The sequence below is a fragment of the Oncorhynchus clarkii genome, chromosome 4 (genome assembly GCF_045791955.1).
Source record: "Oncorhynchus clarkii lewisi isolate Uvic-CL-2024 chromosome 4, UVic_Ocla_1.0, whole genome shotgun sequence".
Lineage (NCBI taxonomy): Eukaryota > Metazoa > Chordata > Actinopteri > Salmoniformes > Salmonidae > Oncorhynchus > Oncorhynchus clarkii.
This window is the reverse complement of record NC_092150.1, coordinates 29,541,586-29,564,188: the sequence shown is the minus strand read 5'-3', so window position 1 is coordinate 29,564,188 and position 22,603 is coordinate 29,541,586. Positions and strand designations below refer to the sequence as shown.

Sequence of the window (22,603 nt, the reverse complement as noted above, 5' to 3'; positions counted from 1 at the left end):
CACGGTGGCCTGAATCAGATCCCCTAGAGGAACACATAGAGCAGAGGCCGAGGCCACTGATACGCCAACGCATCCGTTCCCAATGGAGCGCCCAGATCCCTCATTGAGAAGAACAGACGACAATGCGCGTTTACTCGCGATGCGTAAGATCTACATCAGCCATGCAGAACCGGTCCCAAATCTGTGCCACCACCGAGGAGTGCAGTCCCCACTCCTGACGTTTCCTTAAAAGTAGATCTGCACTCAAATTGAGAAAACTTGGAATATATGTTGGCCTGTGCAACAGGGCATGCTCACTGATCTATACGAGCAGCTAATGGGCCAGGTTAGGAGACTGAGAGACAGCGTCCGTCCCTGCCTGTTGATGTACGCCACCACCGTCCTGTTGTCGGACCTTACCAACACATGCTGGCCCTCAAACATCAAGAAATGCCTCAGCGCTAGCAAATCAGTCAGTAGCTCTAGGTAGTTGATATGCAACGGCCTTTGCGCTGTTGACCAAATCCGAGAAGCCGAGTAACACACAGCGCTCCCCATACCAGTAAGGATACGTCTGTCGTGACCACCCCTGCGGGACACTACCGGCCCATTTGAATCCCCTGACACAGCAATTGCGGACAACTCCAAGGAGTCAACACCCTTAGGCATGACAGAGTACCTTGAGCAACCGATGGCAGTGGCGAGATGCGCCCAGTGCTGAAACAGATGCATCAACAGAAATCCCAGAGGCCCCACAGCTATCATAGAGGCCATCAGACCCAATAATCACAGGCACAAGCAAGAAAACCACCAAGTGCCTCAGCTGAAACTGTGCCAGACAGAGCCTGAATGCGACCCTTCTTTGTTGGGACAAAAACACAATTCAGAATTGATTCCATTACGAGATCCAGAAACTGAATGCGCCGAGCCAGAGTAAAACAACTTTTCTAGGGATTCACTATGAACCCCAAAGACTGAATATGCAAAACCAGGGTGGCAGTGTGGAGCTCCACCTGTTCACTTGACCAGCCAATCGCCCAGATAATACTCTGACCCCTGGCATCGAAGCAGTGCCAAAGCCACCTCCACAGCCATAGAAAAGGTGTAGGGTGATAGGTGGGGAGGATGTATAGCACATGAAAATATGCATCCTTCAGATCTATGATGTGAATCAATCGCTGGGATGTACCGACTGCAATAGCCAGCATAGTGGGAGCATTTTTAACTTTGATGTGCTTGTTTAAAACATGTAAGTCCAGGATTAGGATGCAATATTCCAATTTTCTAGGCAACTACGAAGTACCGGCTGCACTAACCGCTCTGTACTGCTGACATGGGAACCACCCGAATAGCCTGCTTTTGAAGGAGAGAGGAAATCTCCTCTCTCAAGACAGGCGCTAGGACCTTTAGGACCAATGACGTAATGACTCCACGAAAAGGAGGAGGATGCACAGCGAACTGCAGACCGTAGCCCCTCACCACTGTCCTCATCAACCATGGTGAAACTGCGCCTGCCCGCCACTTGATAGAACACGCTGCCAGTCTCCCATACATTATATCCTGAAGGGGCAGAATGCCACCCTGAGTACTGGGATAAAAAAAAATGTTTTTAAATATCCACCACTCTTGACAACCGAGTGTCCGAATGTTGAAGGAACTAGGGGTTCTGATACCCGGCCCACACTGGGTTCAGGGACCTCTGAGCTAGGAATAGACCCATTGTTAGCCTCTGGAGCTAAGTAACTCGCCACTCATCGGCATAATCTTTACACAGGGGTAAGCAACGACTCACTGCTGCAGGGACAGGAGGTAAATACCTTACCCCAAACCTGGAGGAACTCCACCGAGGGAGAGAAAAGCACCAAAGGTGCGTTCACCACCAATGGTTCACTCTCCGCGCCGAATCCACAGCCGGGGCTTCTGGCTGCCCCGGACTGAGGTCATCCAATTCATACTCTGAAAACCCACCAGAGTCAATCAGGGATAGTCCAGAATCCGGACTCTGGACACTGCCAGAGAAACCGGAATGAGCCTAACTCGGCTTAGATCATCCCTATCAACGCCGACCACCAACTTTCCTCACGAAGTCAGCGTGACTCCCAAAGGACGTTGAACCCAGCTGGAGACAATAGTCACACAAACTGATCCGAACTAAAGCCTGCTGAGTGTGTTTCCACCGCAGGCAAAAGGACAGCACTCGTGAGTATCTTTCATTTTCATTGTGAAACCACATGCCCCGGTCAGATTTTCAAACTCAGCTGCTTAGCCTTTTTGAACTTATTCTTACCACTGGCCATCTTACTCAAGCAAGGAAGAACTGTCAGAGTAGAAAGTAGTGGGTTTTCAGCTCACAAATCCTACACAGACAAGTAAGTATTAGCTACACAAGCAGAGCAGAAAGTAGTTAGCTTTCAGGAAATCTTCCTAGAACATACTGTCCAATCCCCTAATCATAACACAGTCCTCTCGTGCCATGCCAACAAACCAATCACAAATCATCTCTGCCCAATCCTTAATCACATAAGGGTAATCTCCCTTCAGTCCACCATCAAGTCATGCTTGTCCAATCCCACATCTGCTTCTACTGTTGGAAGGTCAAGATAATTAGACCATGTTGAAACCCTCTTACTGAGGGTTGAAACAAATATCTTCTTAGAGTAACATTAAGTAAATAGTTACATTTCAAAATTCCCTTGATCTATCAACGAAGTCCAATCATAGCATGCCATTGTGAGTATGTGTGTGTGTGTGTGTGTGTTGTCACCTCATATAGGGCTGTTCACAGTAGTACCAGGTGATCTGTGGGGCGGGGTATCCCTTAGCTACACATCGCACCTGTCCGTCCACCGGGCCCTCGTGAGATACAATCTCTGGTTTACCTGACAGAGGCACAGAGATGTTAGTGATGATGCCAGGTGGGGATTCACATTCACACATACTTACATACCAACACGTACACACACACACACACACACACACACACACACACATAACACAGGCACACTTACACACTCATCACACACGCTGCTGCTGCTGTCTATTATCTATCCTGTTGCCAAGTCACTTTACCCCTACCTATTTCCTCATACCCCTGCACATCGACTTGGTACTGGTACCCCATGTATAAAACCAAGCTATCACTGCTCATTGTGTAATTATTCCTTGTGTTAATATTTTTTCTATTATTATTATTCTTTATTTAAATTATTGTATTCTGCATAGTTGGGAAGGGCCCGTAAGTAAGCATTTCACTGTTAGTGTACACCTGTTGTTTACAAAGCATGTGATTATAAAAAAATGTATTAGAAGTAAATTGGCAAACTAATATCTTCAACTATTTTCCCTAGTTATGGGCCTGTACATTAATTAACTGTAATGCTCTGATTTACTGTTTTGATGGTTGGGGGGAGGAGGGGAATAAGTGGTTGGGCTTTAACATGGTGAACAATCTGTGAAAATCTAGTCATAAATGTCACACCATGTTAATGATTCATTACATCATATTGATAGCATGTAGAAATTAAGTCTCTAACTGCCCATTTCCTTACATAATGTATGTGTGGCTCCAGGGCACAGAAAACATTTAGAGAATATAATGTTACGACTTACTGATTACGTAGACCGAAAATGACTGATTGACTGATGCGTCACCATTGGAGGCATAAAAGGTGTAGACTCCACTCTCTGACATTTTCAAACGCACCAGCCTCAGCACAATGTTGTACCTGGTGATTGAATCAACAACAACATTTAAAAAACAACTCACGTTATAGAAGCTGATTTTTTTAAATAAACCACCAGTGCTCTGCCTAGGTCAGAAACTGCCTCATGGTTATTTACCACCAGTAATAAGCCACCAGTGCTCTGCATAGGTCAGAAACTGCCTCATGGTTATTTACCACCAGTAGTAAGCCACCAGTGCTCTGCCTAGGTCAGAAACTGCCTCGTGGTTATTTACCACCAGTAATAAGCCACCAGTGCTCTGCCTAGGTCAGAAACTGCCTCGTGGTTATTTACCACCAGTAATAAGCCACCAGTGCTCTGCCTAGGTCAGAAACTGCCTCGTGGTTATTTACCACCAGTAATAAGCCACCAGTGCTCTGCCTAGGTCAGAAACTGCCTCGTGGTTATTTACCACCAGTAATAAGCCACCAGTGCTCTGCCTAGGTCAGAAACTGCCTCGTGGTTATTTACCACCAGTAGTAAGCCACCAGTGCTCTGCCTAGGTCAGAAACTGCCTCGTGGTTATTTACCACCAGTAGTAAGCCACCAGTGCTCTGCCTAGGTCAGAAACTGCCTCGTGGTTATTTACCACCAGTAATAAGCCACCAGTGCTCTGCCTAGGTCAGAAACTGCCTCGTGGTTATTTACCACCAGTAATAAGCCACCAGTGCTCTGCCTAGGTCAGAAACTGCCTCGTGGTTATTTACCAGCAGTAATAAGCCACCAGTGCTCTGCCTAGGTCAGAAACTGCCTCGTGTTTATTTACCACCAGTAATAAGCCACCAGTGCTCTGCCTAGGTCAGAAACTGCCTCGTGGTTATTTACCACCAGTAATAAGCCACCAGTGCTCTGCCTAGGTCAGAAACTGCCTCGTGGTTATTTACCACCAGTAATAAGCCACCAGTGCTCTGCCTAGGTCAGAAACTGCCTCATGGTTATTTACCACCAGTAATAAGCCACCAGTGCTCTGCCTAGGTCAGAAACTGCCTCATGGTTATTTACCACCAGTAATAAGCCACCAGTGCTCTGCCTAGGTCAGAAACTGCCTCATGGTTATTTACCACCAGTAATAAGCCACCAGTGCTCTGCCTAGGTCAGAAACTGCCTCATGGTTGTTTACCACCAGTAATAAGCCACCAGTGCTCTGCCTAGGTCAGAAACTGCCTCATGGTTATTTACCACCAGTAATAAGCCACCAGTGCTCTGCCTAGGTCAGAAACTGCCTCATGGTTATTTACCACCAGTAATAAGCCACCAGTGCTCTGCCTAGGTCAGAAACTGCCTCATGGTTATTTACCACCAGTAATAAGCCACCAGTGCTCTGCCTAGGTCAGAAACTGCCTCATGGTTATTTACCACCAGTAATAAGCCACCAGTGCTCTGCCTAGGTCAGAAACTGCCTCATGGTTATTTACCACCAGTAATAAGCCACCAGTGCTCTGCCTAGGTCAGAAACTGCCTCATGGTTGTTTACCACCAGTAATAAACCACCAGTGCTCTGCCTAGGTCAGAAACTGCCTCATGGTTATTTACCACCAGTAATAAGCCACCAGTGCTCTGCCTAGGTCAGAAACTGCCTCATGGTTATTTACCACCAGTAATAAGCCACCAGTGCTCTGCCTATGTCAGAAACTGCCTCATGGTTATTTACCACCAGTAATAAGCCACCAGTGCTCTGCCTAGGTCAGAAACTGCCTCATGGTTATTTACCACCAGTAATAAGCCACCAGTGCTCTGCCTAGGTCAGAAACTGCCTCATGGTTATTTACCACCAGTAATAAGCCACCAGTGCTCTGCCTAGGTCAGAAACTGCCTCATGGTTATTTACCACCAGTAATAAGCCACCAGTGCTCTGCCTAGGTCAGAAACTGCCTCATGGTTGTTTACCACCAGAAAGACAGTTATTTTCCCACAGTTTAACTGCACAATACTTCCACTCACTAAAAGCCCTGAGGCACTAATTCGTTTCTAGTGTGTGTGTGTGTGTGTGTGTGTGTGTGTGTGTGTGTGTGTGTGTGTGTGTGTGTGTGTGTGTGTGTGTGTGTGTGTGTGTGTGTGTTTAACTATACTTGTGGGGAACAGAAGTCCCTACAAGAATAGTACACAAACAAATATTTTACCAACTGGGGACATTTTGGTCAAATGCTATTTCTAGGGATTAGAATTAGGTTTAGGGTTAGGGTTAGGGTTAAGGTTACATTTTGGTGTTAAGGGTTAGGGTTAAGGTTAGGGTAAGGGATAGGGGTTAAGGAAAATTGGATTTTGAATTGTATGTCCCCACAAGGTTAGCTGCACAAGACTGTGTGTGTGTGTGAGTGTGAGTGTGAGTGTGAGTGTGAGTGTGAGTGTGTGTGTGTGTGTGTGTGTGTGTGTGTGTGTACCTATGTTGGTGGTTCTGTGTGGTGATGACATGGTCAGAGGTGTTCCTGAGCTGCTGGCCTGAGAAGCTCCAGGTGAAGGTGTGTGGTTTGGGGTAGGCTTCCATGTCCACATGCAGGGACAGACTCTCACCAGCACGAACACGCACTGTGCCGTTGTCTGACGGAGTCAGATGAATGAATCCTCTATCTGGAAGACAAACAACCCACCCGTCAGACACAATGACATCACAATGCCCTTGATGTATTCTAAACAAAACCACTTAATTTCCACTTAGGTTTTCAAATTAGTGTCGCGATAGCTTCATGTCATGGAAATACATAATACCACCCATTCAAATTGAGAATTTCAATATTGATCAGCAGTGGTTTTACATAATTGACCATACACTGTAATGCCCTACTCACCATAGACGTCCAGCCAGATTGACTCAGAGTTGATCCCCTTCTCATTCTGACCCTCACATCGATATCTCCCAGAATCCCGTGCCCTGACAGAGTTGATGTAGAGCCTAGCGCTACGGACGTGTTTGATGGGCTCAGTCAGGATGCGTGAGGCATTCTCCACCGTCGGTTGCTGTGGATACGAAGCCCACACGGCATCCTGTCAATCAACACCCAGAGATGTCTAGAGATGAACCATGTTAATCTTGGCCAGGGCTGCATTCCTTCCCTCTCCGGCCAGGGGGACAGGAGGGCTAACTTCTCACACACACGCGCACACACACACACAGACGTAAACACACACCTCACTGTGACGAGCCTGAGACTCAGTAAATGTACACACAAACTTAGTCCTGCAACCTCCCATCACACTGGTTTCTCAAGATACTGAAGTTTCAGTCTTGGAGCGTTTTGGACTCTCTTGTAAACCCTTCATAACTCTTATAGTCCCTTCTAAATCTTACAAACATTGTTCTGAGAGCTTTTGTTATAACTTCATATCCCCGAATTTGACATATATCTTTTCAGCTTTTCCAATAAAATTCCAATCTCAATCTCTCTTTCAGTCAATTTGTTGGAGATCTGTCCATGGTATCCCTCCAGCTTCCCTGGCCAACCCCGCAGAGAGAGGGCAAAGGGTTCTCACCGTGCCGGGCGGTGCGGCCCACTTCAGCTTGATGTCTCCGTTGACGTTGGTGGTGCTGCAGGTCAGGGTAAGAGTCTGGCCCCGTGTCAGGATCACCCTCTTGGGTTCCCGCATCTCAATCACAGGGGCCGCGTCTGGGACTGAGATAAAAAATTTTGAATATCAAATAAAAGATCTGGATACTGTACTTCACATCCTAGAACACACACAAATAATGTTATTTTACCTGGGCGCACAATCAGATCATAGTGATGTGATTTAACGTGGGCGCTGCCAAGTCTGCCAGTGCAGATATAACAGCCCTCGAAGGCCTTCTGAGTGTCGAAGATAACCATGCCCCGCTCCAGGCTGGCAACATAGTGGAGGCCAGTAGGGAGGGCACCGCCATGACACGGCTCCAGGCTCAGGTTGACCACGCCCGGGTCAGTTGCTAGGCAGGGGATGGATGCGCTGTCTCCTGCACGAGTTAGGATACTGAACACCATAGTCTTTCTAAAGGCATTATCAGGATCTGCCAAAACAACAACTTAAAATCAACATTGTGGTATGAAAACAACCACAGGTAGACTGTACAAAAATTATCTTTGGATCAACTTTTTTTTAAATCACTTAGGTTCTCAATTGATAAATACTACATTTGCTGAAAACAAATATATTATTTAATGGCAACTGTTTTATTTGATTATTATCAAACCTATATTTCAAGTTGCAACTTATTTCTTTCTTTCAACACTTCCCCTTTGGTTCAACCTACAAAATAACACAAACAAACTAAGATTTCATGTAAATACATCAAATTCTGTCCAAAATCTCATTACATTTTTTATTTGGAATTACGTATTTCTTCAATTGTGTTACAAGCAATTAACTAAACTCCCTGTAAATGTAGAAAGTTTCTTCAATAATGTTAACAAACATATTTCTTTACAAAATACTTTTAAATTTAGTAGCCACAATATTGTAACCAAACACTCTTCAGTATCATGTGCAGTTATGCCAGTATCATTACAAAACCTGGCAGTGTAGAAGTTTAAGTTTGAATGTCGATTACAATAGAGTACATAATTGGTTAGCCAAAATGAACAACCTGAAAGCCATGCCCCCAATAAACCACGCCTCCAAATCTTCTGCTAGGCTGCCGCCGTTACATTGCCCCCCCCCCCCCCCCCCACCACCACAAGTGTTGAAAGCAATTCAGAAGCTTTCATTCAATTAAATTCCAAAAATCACATTGATCAGTCAAATTTGTTATTTGATTTCAATCATTCCAATCAGCGTTGTCCCACTTTTACTTTTACAGTGTATATGGAAAGATGTACAGAGTATATGTACTGTATGTATAATACTGAGTGAAGAGATTAGGAGATAATATGTATACTACTGAGAGAGGAGATTAGGAGATAGTGTGTATAATACAGAAAGAAGACATTAGGAGATAGTATGTATAATACGGAGAGAGGAGATAGTATGTATAATACTGAGAGAAGAAATTAGGAGATAGTATGTATAATACTGAGATAACAGATTAGGAGCTGGTGCTAATTGTTTTAGCCAAACATTGATACAGATCCAGTTTGCTCTTTAGGCAATAATCAATCAATCACTGACACACACACACACACACACACACACACACACACACACACACACACACACACACTTTCCAAGAAATAAGCAGTTCTATCTAGATGTACTGCCCTATAGTCATGGCACTTGTCTAAGTGGTGTTGAAGACTGATCCAAATACCGATCGATCCAGGAGACACTTGTAAAAACCTTCATGCACAAACTCAACCTCAAACAATGCCCTTCTAAGAAAAGGTTTTATCACTTGTTCTGCTTCAAAAAAATGTTTTACAAGATCAGAGAAAAACAGGTTCCTTTCTCATGTGAATTCTTTCTCCCACCCCTCTCTTTCTCTCTCTAGCTTGCTGGCTCACTCACTCCCTCATACCCAGATACACATAAAAACTCAATCATATCACATACACATCTCACATACATGCCCACACAGGCACACAGGGCCATGAATGTTGAGTCAGAAACACACACCTTTGACAAAGACGTAGACAGAGCTCTGCTCTCCGCTGCTCTCCTCCAGGCAGATGTATCGGCCCATGTGGACAGGCTGAGCTTTGGGGATGTCCAGGTCGGACGCCCCATTACTCCGCACCTCGCCCCTCAGCTTTGGACGGTCCTCCCTCTGCCACCGCATCACCTGGTCACCCTGGCAACGCAGACTGAAGGGGGCATTGAGTGGAATGACCAGGTAGGGGTTGCTGGGGGTGATGGTGGGCCTGGAGCTGCCTGTAGTAACATGGTCGGGATCTTCATTACAGTACAGTATAGATAAAACAGGCTCTGGATCAGTGGAGGCTGCTGAGGGGAGGACTGCTCATAATAATGGCTGGAACGGAGCAAATGGAATGGCATCAAACACATAGAAACCATGTATTTGATGTATTTGATACCATTCTACTTACTCTGCTCGAGCCATTACCACGAGCCTGCCCTCCCCAATTACGGTGCCACCAACCTCCTGTGCTCTGGATATCATACACAGAATCACTGAAAATCAGTGGTGTAGTGGAGGGTATATCCCGGTATACACCATATTCCCACTTATTTTTCAGTGGGCATTGCGTACACTCACTTCTTAATCCCCACGGATAAGTATCAAAGTAGTGATAGTGGAGGTATCCACCTTATCAATGAATAGGGCTGATGAAACCGATCAGAATATTTAGCTTAACATGTTGATAAACTATTATTTCTTCACATTGTAGGCGCAGCAATGTACACACGACAGTAGCCCTACGCGTGATGATTCCAAAATGCTATTTGATAGTATGTAAGGGCTAACAGTCTTCTGGTAGATGGAAGGGCTTCCCCAAAAACCTTCTCAGTTAAACTAGCTACAAAGTAGAATGATATCATTATTCGCATCAATCCAGTGTGCATTTATTTTTCAAACCTTTTAATGTGCTACCAAACGACTACAAACCAAACAACAGTTCTAGGTGCCTGCACACTTGAATTAAAAGGTAACTACATTTAAAAAAAAATCCCAGACCTTAAAAGTGGTCTCCTGATGTGGTTTAAGCATTGTTATGGACTTTCCATTTTGTTGTTTTTCTGTTAAAAAAAAGTGGAACTTTGAGAACAAAAACCTGAAAACCTGTAAAGTCTGAAACCGGTGAATTTCTGACTCAGTTGACAACCTCATTTATCTGTTTCAATAGTAGGCCTACTATAAGTCTACTTGCACAGTACAGCTTGGATTGGCCTGACTGTGAAAGACCAACATGGGATTTATAATTTTAGGTCATTCAGTGTGTCACTCTTTCTCATAGAAGTTCACACAGGGCGCCTTTCCTTCGCTGGAAATTTTTGGACAAAATTAGAGTATACCCCCTTCTCCAGGTACCACTACACCACTGCTGAACATTTTATTATAACACACACAGTCCTCACGACTGACAGCAGTTAGTTTCCAAAGGACCTTAATCAGTATCTATAGGCTAATGGTAATTCAGTTTTACTGTACATGTGAGGCTTTCACTCTCATTTGTGTTTAGATGGATAAATGTTAAGAGTACAGGTATGTTTCACAGAACGGAGTAAATAAGTAACTGCCAAAATAAAGGAAACACCAACATAAAGTGTGTTAATAGGGTTTTGGGCCACCATGAGTCACTAGCAGAGCTTTAAAGCGCCTTGGCATAGATTCTACAAGGGCCTGGAACTTTATTGGAGGGATGTGACACCATTCTTCCACGAGATATTCCATCATTTGGTGTTTTGTTGATGGTGGTAGAAAAACGCTGTCTCGGGGGGCCGCTCCAGAATCTCCCAAAAGTGTTCAATTAGGTTGAGATCTGGTGACTGAGACACACATACTCTAACACACGCACGCACACACACACACACGCACACACAAACACCCTTTAAACCCCCTATGCTCCTTTGAGACCTCTTCTTCTAGCCATTGTAGCCAAAATTGTAGACATGACCCGAAGCATGATGGAATGTTATTTGCTTAATTAATTCAGGAACCACAGCTGTGTGGAAGCAACTGCTTTCAATATATTTTGTATCCCTTTTTCTGAAGTATTTCCTTTATTGTAGCAGTTACCTGTATCTTTAACAGCAAAGAGTGCACAGCAGTAATAGCCAGTTAGAAATGTATGTCAATACAGAGGATGGGTAGATGAGAGCCTCATAGCTTGTTTTGCATGTATTTTGATAGTAATACAAATCATTATCATAGCCCTCCCATCAATATATTGACACCACTTCATGACTGAAAAATGACAGGTGAGTTATCGCTTTGGCAAAGATGTAAAACTATGCACCATGTACAATTCTTAGCACAACTTGAAATCCACCTGCAGCAATATCAGCACTGGCAGAGAGTCATATTGATTTTGCTTTGAAGGCCAACCAAGTTCTCTCCCGTTCCATTCCCTAGACACCCTTTGGCTCTCAAGCCGACTGAAATGTTTTTCTTTTTTAATAAAATAGTAAAAACCAGATCACTTAATATCGCAATGGAGGCTCCTCAGGGGAGGAAGGATGAGGACCATATTACTCAATGAATTTCATAAAAATAGCGAAACATTAAAAAAGTTATTATTTTTAGATAAAACGAATATAAATATATTCACGTCACAAAATAACTGATTAATTTAAAACAGTTTTGCAATGGTCTGCAGTAGCTCAACAGCACCCTCTAGGGTAGAACCCCGGTGTAGCCGGAGGACAGCTATTTTCCATCCTCCTCCTCATTGTTCTCACTAGGGATTCATATTTCCCCGAAAATCGACCAAGTTTCAATGCCGGGAATAATTCATATTTATCCAGAGAAATACAGCAAAAAACACAAGTGCCCATTTATACCGTTTAAACCGAGATATGGTTACTATGGCAGCGCTTGTGCCTTTGTGTCGGCTTGGCTGCACCACTATGTAAAAATTACAGAGCAAATGAAACTGATATTTACTAATGAAGAGTCATAGGATGTCACATTTCCAACAAGTCAGTTCGTCAAATTTCTGCCCTGTTAGAGCTGCCCTGGTCACCTGTAAGTGCTGTTATTGTGAAGTGGAAATGTCTAGGAGCAACAACGGCTCAGCCAAGAAGTGGTAGGCCAAACAAGTTCACAGAACAGGACCGCCGAGTGCCTCAGTTGCAACACTCACTGCCGAGTTCCAAACTGCCTCTGGAAGCAACGTCAGCACAATAACTGTTAGTCTGGAGCTTCATGAAATGGGTTTTCATGGCCGAGCAGCCGCACACAAGCCTAAGATCACCATGCGCAATGCCAAGTGTCGGCTGGAGCGGTGTAAAGCTCGCCGCCATTGGATTCTGGAGAAGCGGGAACGCGTTCTCAGGAGTAATGAATCACGCTTCACCATCTGGCAGTCCGACTGAATAATCTGGGTTTGGCAGATGCCAGGAGAGCACTACCTGCCCAAATGCATAGTGCCAACTGTAAAGTTTGGTGGAGGAGGAATAATGGTCTGGGGCTGTTTTTCATGGTTCGGGCTAGGCCCCTTAGTTCCAGTGAAGGGAAATGTTAATGCTACAGCCTACAATGACATTCTAGACAATTATGTGGTAACAGTTTGGGGAAGGCCCTTTTCTGCTTCAGCGTGACAATGCCCCCGTGCACAAAGCGAGGTCCATACAGAAATGGTTTGTCGAGATTGGTGTGGAAGAACTTGACTGGCCTGCACAGAGCCCTGACCTCAACCACATCAAACACCTTTGGGATGAATTGGAGGCCAGGCCTAATCACCCAACACCAGTGCCCAACCTCACTAATGATCTTGTGGCTGAATGGAACCAAGTCTCCGCAGAAATGATTCAACATCTAGTGGAAAGCCTTCCCAGAAGAGTGGAGGCTGTTACAGCAGCAAAAGGGAGGACAACTCGATATTAATGCCCATGATTTTGGAATGAGATGTTCGACGAGAAGATGTCCACATACCTTGATAGACAACATGGCCAAAAGTATCTTAACAGGGAACCAACTGTGTTTAAAAAAATATCCATATCTACTATTATACTGTTTGTTGATCACACATTCTCTACCGAAGCTCTATCATGGGCAGAAAGTATGAAATATGTTATAGCGGTATTTTAACATGCATAGGTGAGAGACGTGCTTTGAAAATATAACCAATGGATTACAGAATAAAGTTAGGAATGTCCATGCAATACAGGAGTCGGGATTTTGGGTTTTCAGTTGGATTGGGACTGGATAGGGAAATAGGCTCTAGGACAGGAGACAGAATTTTCCCTCATGCCTCTGAACAGGCTTCATGTCTGTTACATAGATCCTATGTAGTGAATTGTGCATAGGCTAGGGAGATATATAAAATACATTTAATTAATTTGAATGTATGTTTTTGCACAATATATTTCAAATGCCTGTATCGCAAGAATACATTTTTTTAGTGGGTAACATTTTTGTTTATGTCCGTTTCTTCTCATGTATTTTTGGTCTCGTCTCCTTTGCTCCTTTCTGTGCCTTCCCTACACCAGAGATCTGTATATAATGTTGAGATGCTCATGTCTCCGCCCCAACAATGGGAGTCATTGTCCCAAAGGAGGGAAGGCAGGCGACAGTGGGCTTATTTTGGACAGTTTTGGTGAGAGTGAAACCTCTCGCTTTGCATCTTCCTTCCTGTTTACAGACACACACAAACAAACACACACACACACACACCAAGATCCTCCCCCTGCCACTCACAACAACAGAGATGAGAGGTCACCTCTTCCTCTCTGACAAGAGGTTTCAACTGGCTATTTGCATTTGAGTTTTGTTCCAACAGAATCGCTCATATGGACACAAACACATTGAGAAGTTAATCTTTCTAACGATACCCTTTTTATGTCGCAACATCTCAAATTGCATACAGAGCAGACACTATTAAAACAGGAGTATCAATTAACAAAGATTCTGGATAATTATTGCTCAGTTTGTCACGCGTGGCATTGTGGTACCATGTAACACAACAGCATTTCAGACAAAGACCGTTATGCTAGCTGTCTAGTCTGTGTTTTATAAATGTGCAATAAGCATAAAGCATAGTTATACAAAGAATTGGCAACTCGTTCTCATTCTGAGAAATAAGGTAGGCCACTTGATTTCATCATCTGAACAAAGTGGACAGGTTAGCACGCTGTTCAAACAGTTGGAGACGGACAGAAGGGTGTGTTCATAACAATTCAACTGTTCTACCTTGTTAGCTAGCAAATAGATCCAAGTTGGCTAAACTTGAAAAATAAAGATTACCTGCCTACTTCCTCACTAGCTCGTGGGCTTGTGCTTAAGATATTGTTAATGAGACCAGGGTTAAGTTTCTATAAAGACAGCTACAATAAGTTAGTCATTATTAGTGAATGTACATTATGCATGGTTCTGGTAAAAATGTTTACAAACAAGGCATTTTAATAGACTTCAACGCCAGATCAGTGATTATTGCAAAAAAGCAAGTTAAACTATTTTGATCAAATAATTTAGTTATTAGGGAGGCAGGTAGCCTAGTGGTTAGAGCGTTGGGCCATTAACCGAAAGGTTGCTAGATTGAATCCCCGAGCTGACAAGGTAAAAATCTGTCATTCTGCCTCTGAACAAGACAGTTAACCCACTGCTTCTGAATGCAGTGTATTTGACCGTTAACTGTACAATAAAGCCGCCATTGTAGGGATAACATTATTTTTTTTAAATATACTGTATATAGTTGAAGTCAGAAGTTTACATACATTTAGGTTGGAGTCATAAAAACTTGTTTTTCAACCACTCCACAAATTTCTTGTTACAAACTCTAGTTTTGGCAAGTCGGTTAGGACATCTACTGTGTGCATGACAAGTCATTTTTCCAACAATTGTTTAAAGACAGATTATTTCACTGCATCACAATTCCAGTGGGTCAGAAGTTAACATACTCTAAATTGACTGTGCCTTTAAACAGCTTGGAAAATTCCAGAAAATTATGTCATGGCTTTAGAAGCTTCTGATAGGCTAATTGAAATCATGTGAGTCAATTGGAGGTGTGGATGTATTTCAAGGCCTACCTTCAAACTCAGTGCCTCTTTGCTTGACATCATGGGAAAATCAAAAGAAATCAGCCGAGACCTCAGAAAAAAAATGGTAGGCCTCCACAAGTCTGGTTCATCCTTGGGTGCAAACACCTGAAGGTACCACTTTCATCTGTACAAACAATAGTACGCAAGTATAAACACCATGGGACCACGCAGCCATCATACCACACAGGAAGGAGAAGAGTTCTGTCTCCTAGACATGAACGTACTTTGTGCGAAAAGAGCAAATCAATCCCAGAACAACAGCAAAGGACCTATTGACGATGCTGTAGGAAACGGGCACAAAAGTATCTATATCCACAGTAAAAATGAGTCCTATATCAACATAACCTGAAAGGCCGCTCAGCAAGGAAGAAGCCACTGCTCCATAAAAAAAGCCAGACTACGGTTTGCAACTGCACATGTGGACAAAGATCGTACTTTTTGGAGAAATGTTCTCTGGTCTGATGAAACAAAAATACAACTGTTTGAGCATAATGACCATCATTATGTTTGGAAGAAAAGTGTGAGGCTTGCAAGCCAAAGATCACCATCCCATCCGTGAAGCACGGGGGTGGCAGCATCATGTTGTGTGCTTTGCTGCAGGAGGGACTGGTGCACTTCACAAAATAGATGGCTTCAAATTATGTGGATATATTGAAGCAACATCTCAAGACATCAGTCAAGAAGTTAAAGCTTGGTCACACATGGGTCTTCCAAATGGTCAATGACCCCAAGCATACTTCCAAAGTTGTGGCAAAATGGCTTAAGAAGGACAAAGTCAAGGTATTGGAGTGGCCATCACAAACCCCTGACCTCAATCCCATTGAAAATTTGTGGGCAGAACTGAAAAGGCGCGTGCGAGCAAGCCGGACTCAGTTACACCAGCTCTGTCAGGAGGAATGGGACAAAATTCCCCCAATTTATTGTGGGGAGCTTGTGGGAGGCTACCTGAAACATTTGTCCCAAGTTAAACAATTTAAAGACAATGCTACCAAATACTAATTGAGTCTATGTAAACTTCTGACCCACTGGAAATGTGATGATAGAAATAAAAGCTGAAATCATTTCACATTCTTAAAATAAAGTGGTGATCCTGACTGACCTAAGACAGTGTATGTTTTACTAGGATTAAATGTCAGGAATTGTGAAAAACTGAATTTAAATGTATTTGGCTAAGGTGTATGTAAACTTCTGACTTCAACTGTATAAGTTAGTAAAAATAGAGATATGATTTTTAGACCATTTAGCCCAGCCCTAGCATGGCCTTATCAAAGCCTTATCAAATTTGTGTCTGTCTGAAGAGTTACAATGACAGCTCAAAGAGGCACACACTATTTTTTAGGCTATACTGTATAAGTTTCCTGTAGGGTTGATTGACTGCATGCGTGTTGCGTGTGCAGTCCTGCAGTGTCAGTTATGCGTTTTCTTTGAATTGATTGTGACTGTGTGAAGTAGATACACTAGGCTAAAGGCTTCCGTTTGACAACCTGTTTGGATAATGTACTATTTTCTGTTTTGCTAATCTGCTGCTGCGCAGGTTGTGTATTTTGTGGAATTGCATTAGTGTGACATTGGGGGGGAAAATGTTTTAGTTTCCTAGGTCGTGTCATTTTGGGGAAATGTGTAGAGTTTTCTTGGGACAGTCCTGGTATCCCGGTTAACCATGTTATTCTGTAGTTCTCACCCCCTTCCATAGATTTACACAGCAATTATGATGACTTCACTGAGCTACAGCTAGCTAGCACTGTAGTGAATAAAGTGTGGTGAGTAGTTGACTCAAAGGGAGAGAAAGACAATAGTTGAACAGTTTTGAACAAATTAATTGCTTCAAAAATGAAGGAGAAGCAGCAGAGAGAGAGAGGGAGATTTAGTTGGATTTATTTTCTTCTTAGTTTACCTTTCACATACTTAGATAATGCCACTAATTTAGCAGAGCGCCAAGACTAGGTCAGAAAGGCTTCTTAACAGCTTCTACCCCCAAGCCATAAAACTGCTGAATAGCCAATCAAATGGCTACCCGGACTATTTGCATTGATGTGGGGAGGGACCTAACTGAATTTGGCACATTGTTTGGACTAATGATTACACTCTAGATAAGCTAGATGGGAAACTCCAGTTCTCCGGGGCCGGAGTGGTGTCACAGATTTTCCCCATCCCTAGCAAACACACATGATTAAACTAATTGTATTCTAAACTGATGAACACGATTAGTTGATTATTGGACTCATGTGTGTTAGCTGGAACTGCGGCAAAAGTGTGACACCAATCAGGCCCCCGAGGACTGGAGTTGCCCAGCCCTGGGCTAGATAGATGCAGGCAAGATTGTGCAAGGTGGTATTGAATGTGTCTCTGTTACCTTGAGTACTCCAATTTGTCTCTCAACCGTTATAAACTTTAATTTGTAGGATAGGTTGTAGTAACCTCATGATGGGTATAGGGCTAATTGAATTATAGTATCATGTAGTAGTCTAAACCTATTGATGTTACATTGAGCTGGGTGAATGGAATATGAATGACGATCATCCAATATGCTGTAATGGAAATAAGGGCACACTCATAAAAATTCAAATAAATCCTCCCTGACCACCACGGGAATGAAGCCTAAATTGAATTTAGCAGAATGTATGTAGAAAAGGAAAATCACCTGCGCTCAGAACAAAATAAACGCCACCTGCAGAATACAACTGGTGAAAATAACCCCTGCACAGGCGAGAAGGAGAGCTTGCCTGAGCTGTACATCCAGGACAAAGACGTACCAGGCACAACGCACTTCGCGCCACTCTTTGTAACAGACCACAAACCAACCCCCACCCACCCTGTAGACAAACACCCCCATCCCTTCACAGGATCACTGACATTTTTTATCTGTCTTTGCCTGTTGTGTTTTCAAGTGGGTGTTTGGATTGATTCTTTAACGATGTAAGCAATTACAAGCATAGGAGATAGGCCTACCACTCAGAGTTCAATACTGCTCATTCACAGGTGAAGCATGTTGTAAATCATGTCAAATGTTTTTTTCATGGCACATAAAGTCCCAACATCAAAACACCATTCCAAGGCTTACAAAACGGAGTTTGAGTGGGAATGTTGACATAAACATTGTTGATATAAAAAATTATGACAAAAGCCTCTGTATAATGGTTATAAAAAATCTATAAACATTCACAGGCCAACAGTAGGTCTATGCAAAACCAATTTGTCGACAATTCCACTGCCAGTGTTAATTTTCATACTTCCAAGGAATTCGTAAACATTTCCATAATTACAGTCATCCCTGAGATGACAAGACTTGACAACAGCAACTGATCAGCGCAGCGCTTTCTACGCCAATGACTAAATGCTCTTGGAAAATAGCAATTTAGCGAGCATATACATATACGCCTAATACTTGGCTGTTGAACTAATGTTGTGCATTATAACTAGGTTACCTGTCATATTCCCAAATCATATAGTTGATCAAAACAACAAGTTTCATTCTTTCAAGAAGAACGATTCCTAATTGTAATGTCTAAATCTTTACTTTACCCTACAACGAGGTCAATTACAAATCTCTCCATAAATAAATCGCTGTTTATTTACTTTTTGCCAATGTCTCCGTACTGGGCACGGCCTGCTAGATTAATAATTGAGAGGAACACAAACTGATGCTCAGCGCACAAATATCAAATTTCCTCATTAGGTTTCAGTGACTAACTGAAAATGTAAAGGTAATGTTACAAGGTAACCAACAGGTAGGAAGGCTACCTCTACATCCTGAACGACCTGTGTTGACAAAATTATAGACTATACAAAGTTATAACCTGCTGAAAATGTGTGTAGTTTAGGCTACAATACAATCCTTAACTGAATAGAAGTTACATATTCATAGTCCACATGAAAAACTAACAAAATTACGATGAACCAAACAGTGGCAAAAATGCAATTTAGTGTAGTGACCAAGGTGTTAATGTTCGTGAAGTGTGATCAATAAACTTCTGTAAAACAACAACTAGAACCACAACAGTTGGCAGAGAGACAATGTTGACCAATATTATGCCTTACCTGTTTGGAAGGTTAACTGCAACAAGACAGAAAACAGTACCCAGTGGTATTCCATTATTACAATTCCATCTATATTGCGGTGCTTTATCAGTGTCTACTCTCTGAAGTGCTCGCGCTTGTAAATGGCTGAGTGAAGGCTTGCTATACATGCAGTTGAATGTCTTAAAGACACAGTGCAGCAGCGGGGTATTGCGTTGAAGTACTAGGATCAACTGGTGTTGACGTTGTGTTGGACTGAATCCAGAGGTCGGTAGCAGACAGCTATAACAACAACAACAAGCATTTCAATTAGATGCCTTGCATGCCCTGAACAGCCAAAATTTGCATTGGCAGCCGTGGGGATAAAGTCCACCAATAGTTGATCTGACAGATAGTTGTAATGTGTATGCAATAGACTGGTTCAGTAGTCATTGGGATGTATTCCTGACTGTCAAGGGAATCCAGGCTTCCCCCAAAAATGGACAACAAATATATATATATATATATATATATATAATTTATATTTTGTCTCTGTGTTTCAGAATGTTCCTTCAATTCGCAAGAGGCTGAATGTATCTCACAGGATAAAGCGTTCGACCAAGCGAAACAGCGCCCCCTGTCTCTCTATGTGTAGCCCATCTATCTGATGCTGTCTGGTCAAAAAGAGTATGACATTGTTGCCGCCCATAGCATTGAGTGCAAGGGAAGCCAGCGAGCATTTGTCCTCCCTTGATAAAAAAGTATGAAATAATAGCCTGTCAGTGTTGAGCTAAATTGAGTGAGCTCAACTGTGAAAGGTCCTGGCATACCAAAAAAAAGTGTCCAGGGGATTTGGCTTCACACCAATCACGTCACGTCAAAAGCTAAACTTCATTGACAGAAAAAAACTTGAATTGTTGCATCTCGTTGTGTTGTTGTCCTCTTGTGCCTAGCTAGCTAGTTAAAATCGTCCCATTCCTAAATTAGCCATGGATGGCGATAAGGATTTGGACTTGTGGTTTTACTTAAATCTCCGTACTGGCCAATGATGATAATGGTGATTATGATCCAACCATAAATTAATACATTGTGCCCCTGGCCTGAGAGGATGGAAGTTTAATATGTTGCTAGATGTAGTAGGCTAATGTTAACTAGATGACTCATCGTTGCCCATGATAGGATGTTAGGCTAGAGAGTAAGCATTTTAGCCAGGTAGCCTAGGACAACAACTAAAAGCATGTGCTGTTTCGTCAAGAAAGAAAGGAGGATGGCAATGGCGTTTCTACTAGTAGGGTGAGTCAACATGTTTTGTCTACTTACAGGAAAGCACACGTGCACACACACAGAGAGAGAGAGAGAAATCAGAACCACATCATATGTAGCTTACGTTGATTGGATAAAATTGTTTTTGGTATCTTTTAGTTGTCACTGTTTTAGACTAAGCATAGGTGATTTGATGATGCTGAAATGTTGAAGATTAAATGGTACTGGAATAGTAGAGGCAGCTCCTGTTTTCTTTGCGACTTGCTATAATTCTCTGTGGTTCTAAACCCATAGTTGTTCAGTAGTCCAAAAATGTTGGAAACATTAACTAGCTTGACCACACTATAGGTCATGTAACTGTTTGTTATATGCCATATGCTTTGTGGACTTCACCTGAAAGTTGCTCTGCGTTTTTGTGATGAAACAAAGGTGTGGTTGAATTTATTCTGCCACTCTGTCTTCTTATTGTCTTGGCCTTAGGCCGATATAACATGGTGGCAAGGCATATGAACTAACAGGTTATAGAGCAAACAACGAAAATCATAGAGTATGAGGGTTTAGTATAGCTTACTAGGCATGTTCTAATTTTGAAATCTAGAAACACCTTATGCAAACCTGGAGGATGTCCAAAATGCTGTTTTATCCTAGGTCATGGTATACTCTCGAGACAGTCTGTCACGTTCGTCGTAATGATGAGACCAAGGCGCAGCGTGAGTAGAGTTCCACATAATTGTAATAAACCGAAACTCACTGAACAAAAACAACAAACAACCAAACAAAACATGAAGCTACTGTTGTGCACTCAGGCAACTAAATGTAGACAAGATCCCACATCGGAAAGTGGGAAAAAGGGCTGCCTAAATATGATCCCCAATCAGAGACAACGATAAACAGCTGTCTCTGATTGGGAACTATATCGGGCTAACATGGAAATACACAACATAGAATGCCCACCCCAAAATCACACCCTGACCTAACCAAATAGAGAAATAAAACGGCTCTCTAAGGTCATGGCGTGACAGTACCCCCCCAAAGGTGCAGACTCCCGGTCGCAAAACTGAACCTATTCGGGGCGCAGGTTCGGGGCGTAGTCCCCGCTCCCTACGCTGATCCCTCCGCTTCTGTGGAACTGGACCGTGGATCGTTGCCGGAGGAACCGGACCGTGGATCATCGTCGGAGGCTCTGGACTGCAGCTCATCGCCGAAGACTCTGGACTGCAGCTCGTCGCCAGAGGCTCCGGACTGGGGACCGTCGCCGGAGGCTCCGGACTGGGGACCGTCGCCAGAGGCTCCGGACTGGGGACCGTCTTCGTAGGCTCCGGACTGTGGACCGTCTTCGTAGGTTCCGGACTGTGGACCGTCTTCGTAGGTTCCGGACTGTGGACCGTCTTCGTAGGTTCCGGACTGTGAACCGCCTTCGGAGGTTCCGGACTGTGAAACGTCGCCGGAAGCTCCGGACTGTGAAACGTCGCCGGAAGCTCCGGACTGTGAAACGTCGCCGGAAGCTCCGGACTGTGAAACGTCGCCGGAAGCTCCGGACTGGGGAGGCGTACTGGAGGCCTGATGCGTGGTGCCGGCACTGGTGGTACCGGGCTGATGACACGCACCTCAGGGCGAGTGCAGAGAGGGGGCACAGGACGTACTGGACTGTGGAGGCGCACTGGAGGCCTGATGCGTGGGACCGGTACAGGTGGCACCGGGCTGATGACATGCACCTCAGGGCGAGTGCAGAGAGGGGACACAAGACGTACTGGACTGTGGAAGCGCACTGGAGGTCTTGAGCGTAGAGCTGGCACAATGCGTCCTGGCTGGATGCTCAATTTAGCTCGATAAGTGCGGGGCGCTGGCACAGGACGCCCTGGGCTGTGAAGACGCACCGGGGATACAGCGCGTAAAGTCGGCACAGGATATCCTGGTCCGAAGAGGTGTACTGGAGACCAGGAGCGCTGAGCCGGCACAGCACGTCCTGGCTGGATGCCCACTCTAGCACGGCAAATGCGGGGAGCTGTGAATGCACCGGGCTATGAATGCGCACTGGAGACACCGTGCGCATCACTGCATAACACGGTGCCTGGCC

General features: G+C 43.8%; 1 protein-coding gene across 1 annotated transcript in view; it reads right to left on the bottom strand.

Annotated features, from left to right (window-relative positions):
• The window catches only part of LOC139406700 (mast/stem cell growth factor receptor Kit-like), a 39,156-nt gene extending 19,760 nt beyond the window's left edge, over window positions 1–19,396 (bottom strand). Inside the window, exons 1-8 of the mRNA XM_071149621.1 lie at window positions 19,306–19,396; window positions 9,223–9,477; window positions 7,397–7,681; window positions 7,171–7,310; window positions 6,489–6,684; window positions 6,084–6,270; window positions 3,589–3,704; window positions 2,744–2,858 (exon numbers count right to left, since the gene is read on the bottom strand). Of these exons, the coding sequence (XP_071005722.1) occupies window positions 2,744–2,858; window positions 3,589–3,704; window positions 6,084–6,270; window positions 6,489–6,684; window positions 7,171–7,310; window positions 7,397–7,681; window positions 9,223–9,477; window positions 19,306–19,360 (1,349 nt within the window). The 5' untranslated portion in view covers window positions 19,361–19,396. The remainder of the gene's footprint in view (window positions 1–2,743; window positions 2,859–3,588; window positions 3,705–6,083; window positions 6,271–6,488; window positions 6,685–7,170; window positions 7,311–7,396; window positions 7,682–9,222; window positions 9,478–19,305) is intronic.
• Window positions 19,397–22,603: the final 3,207 nt, after the last annotated feature.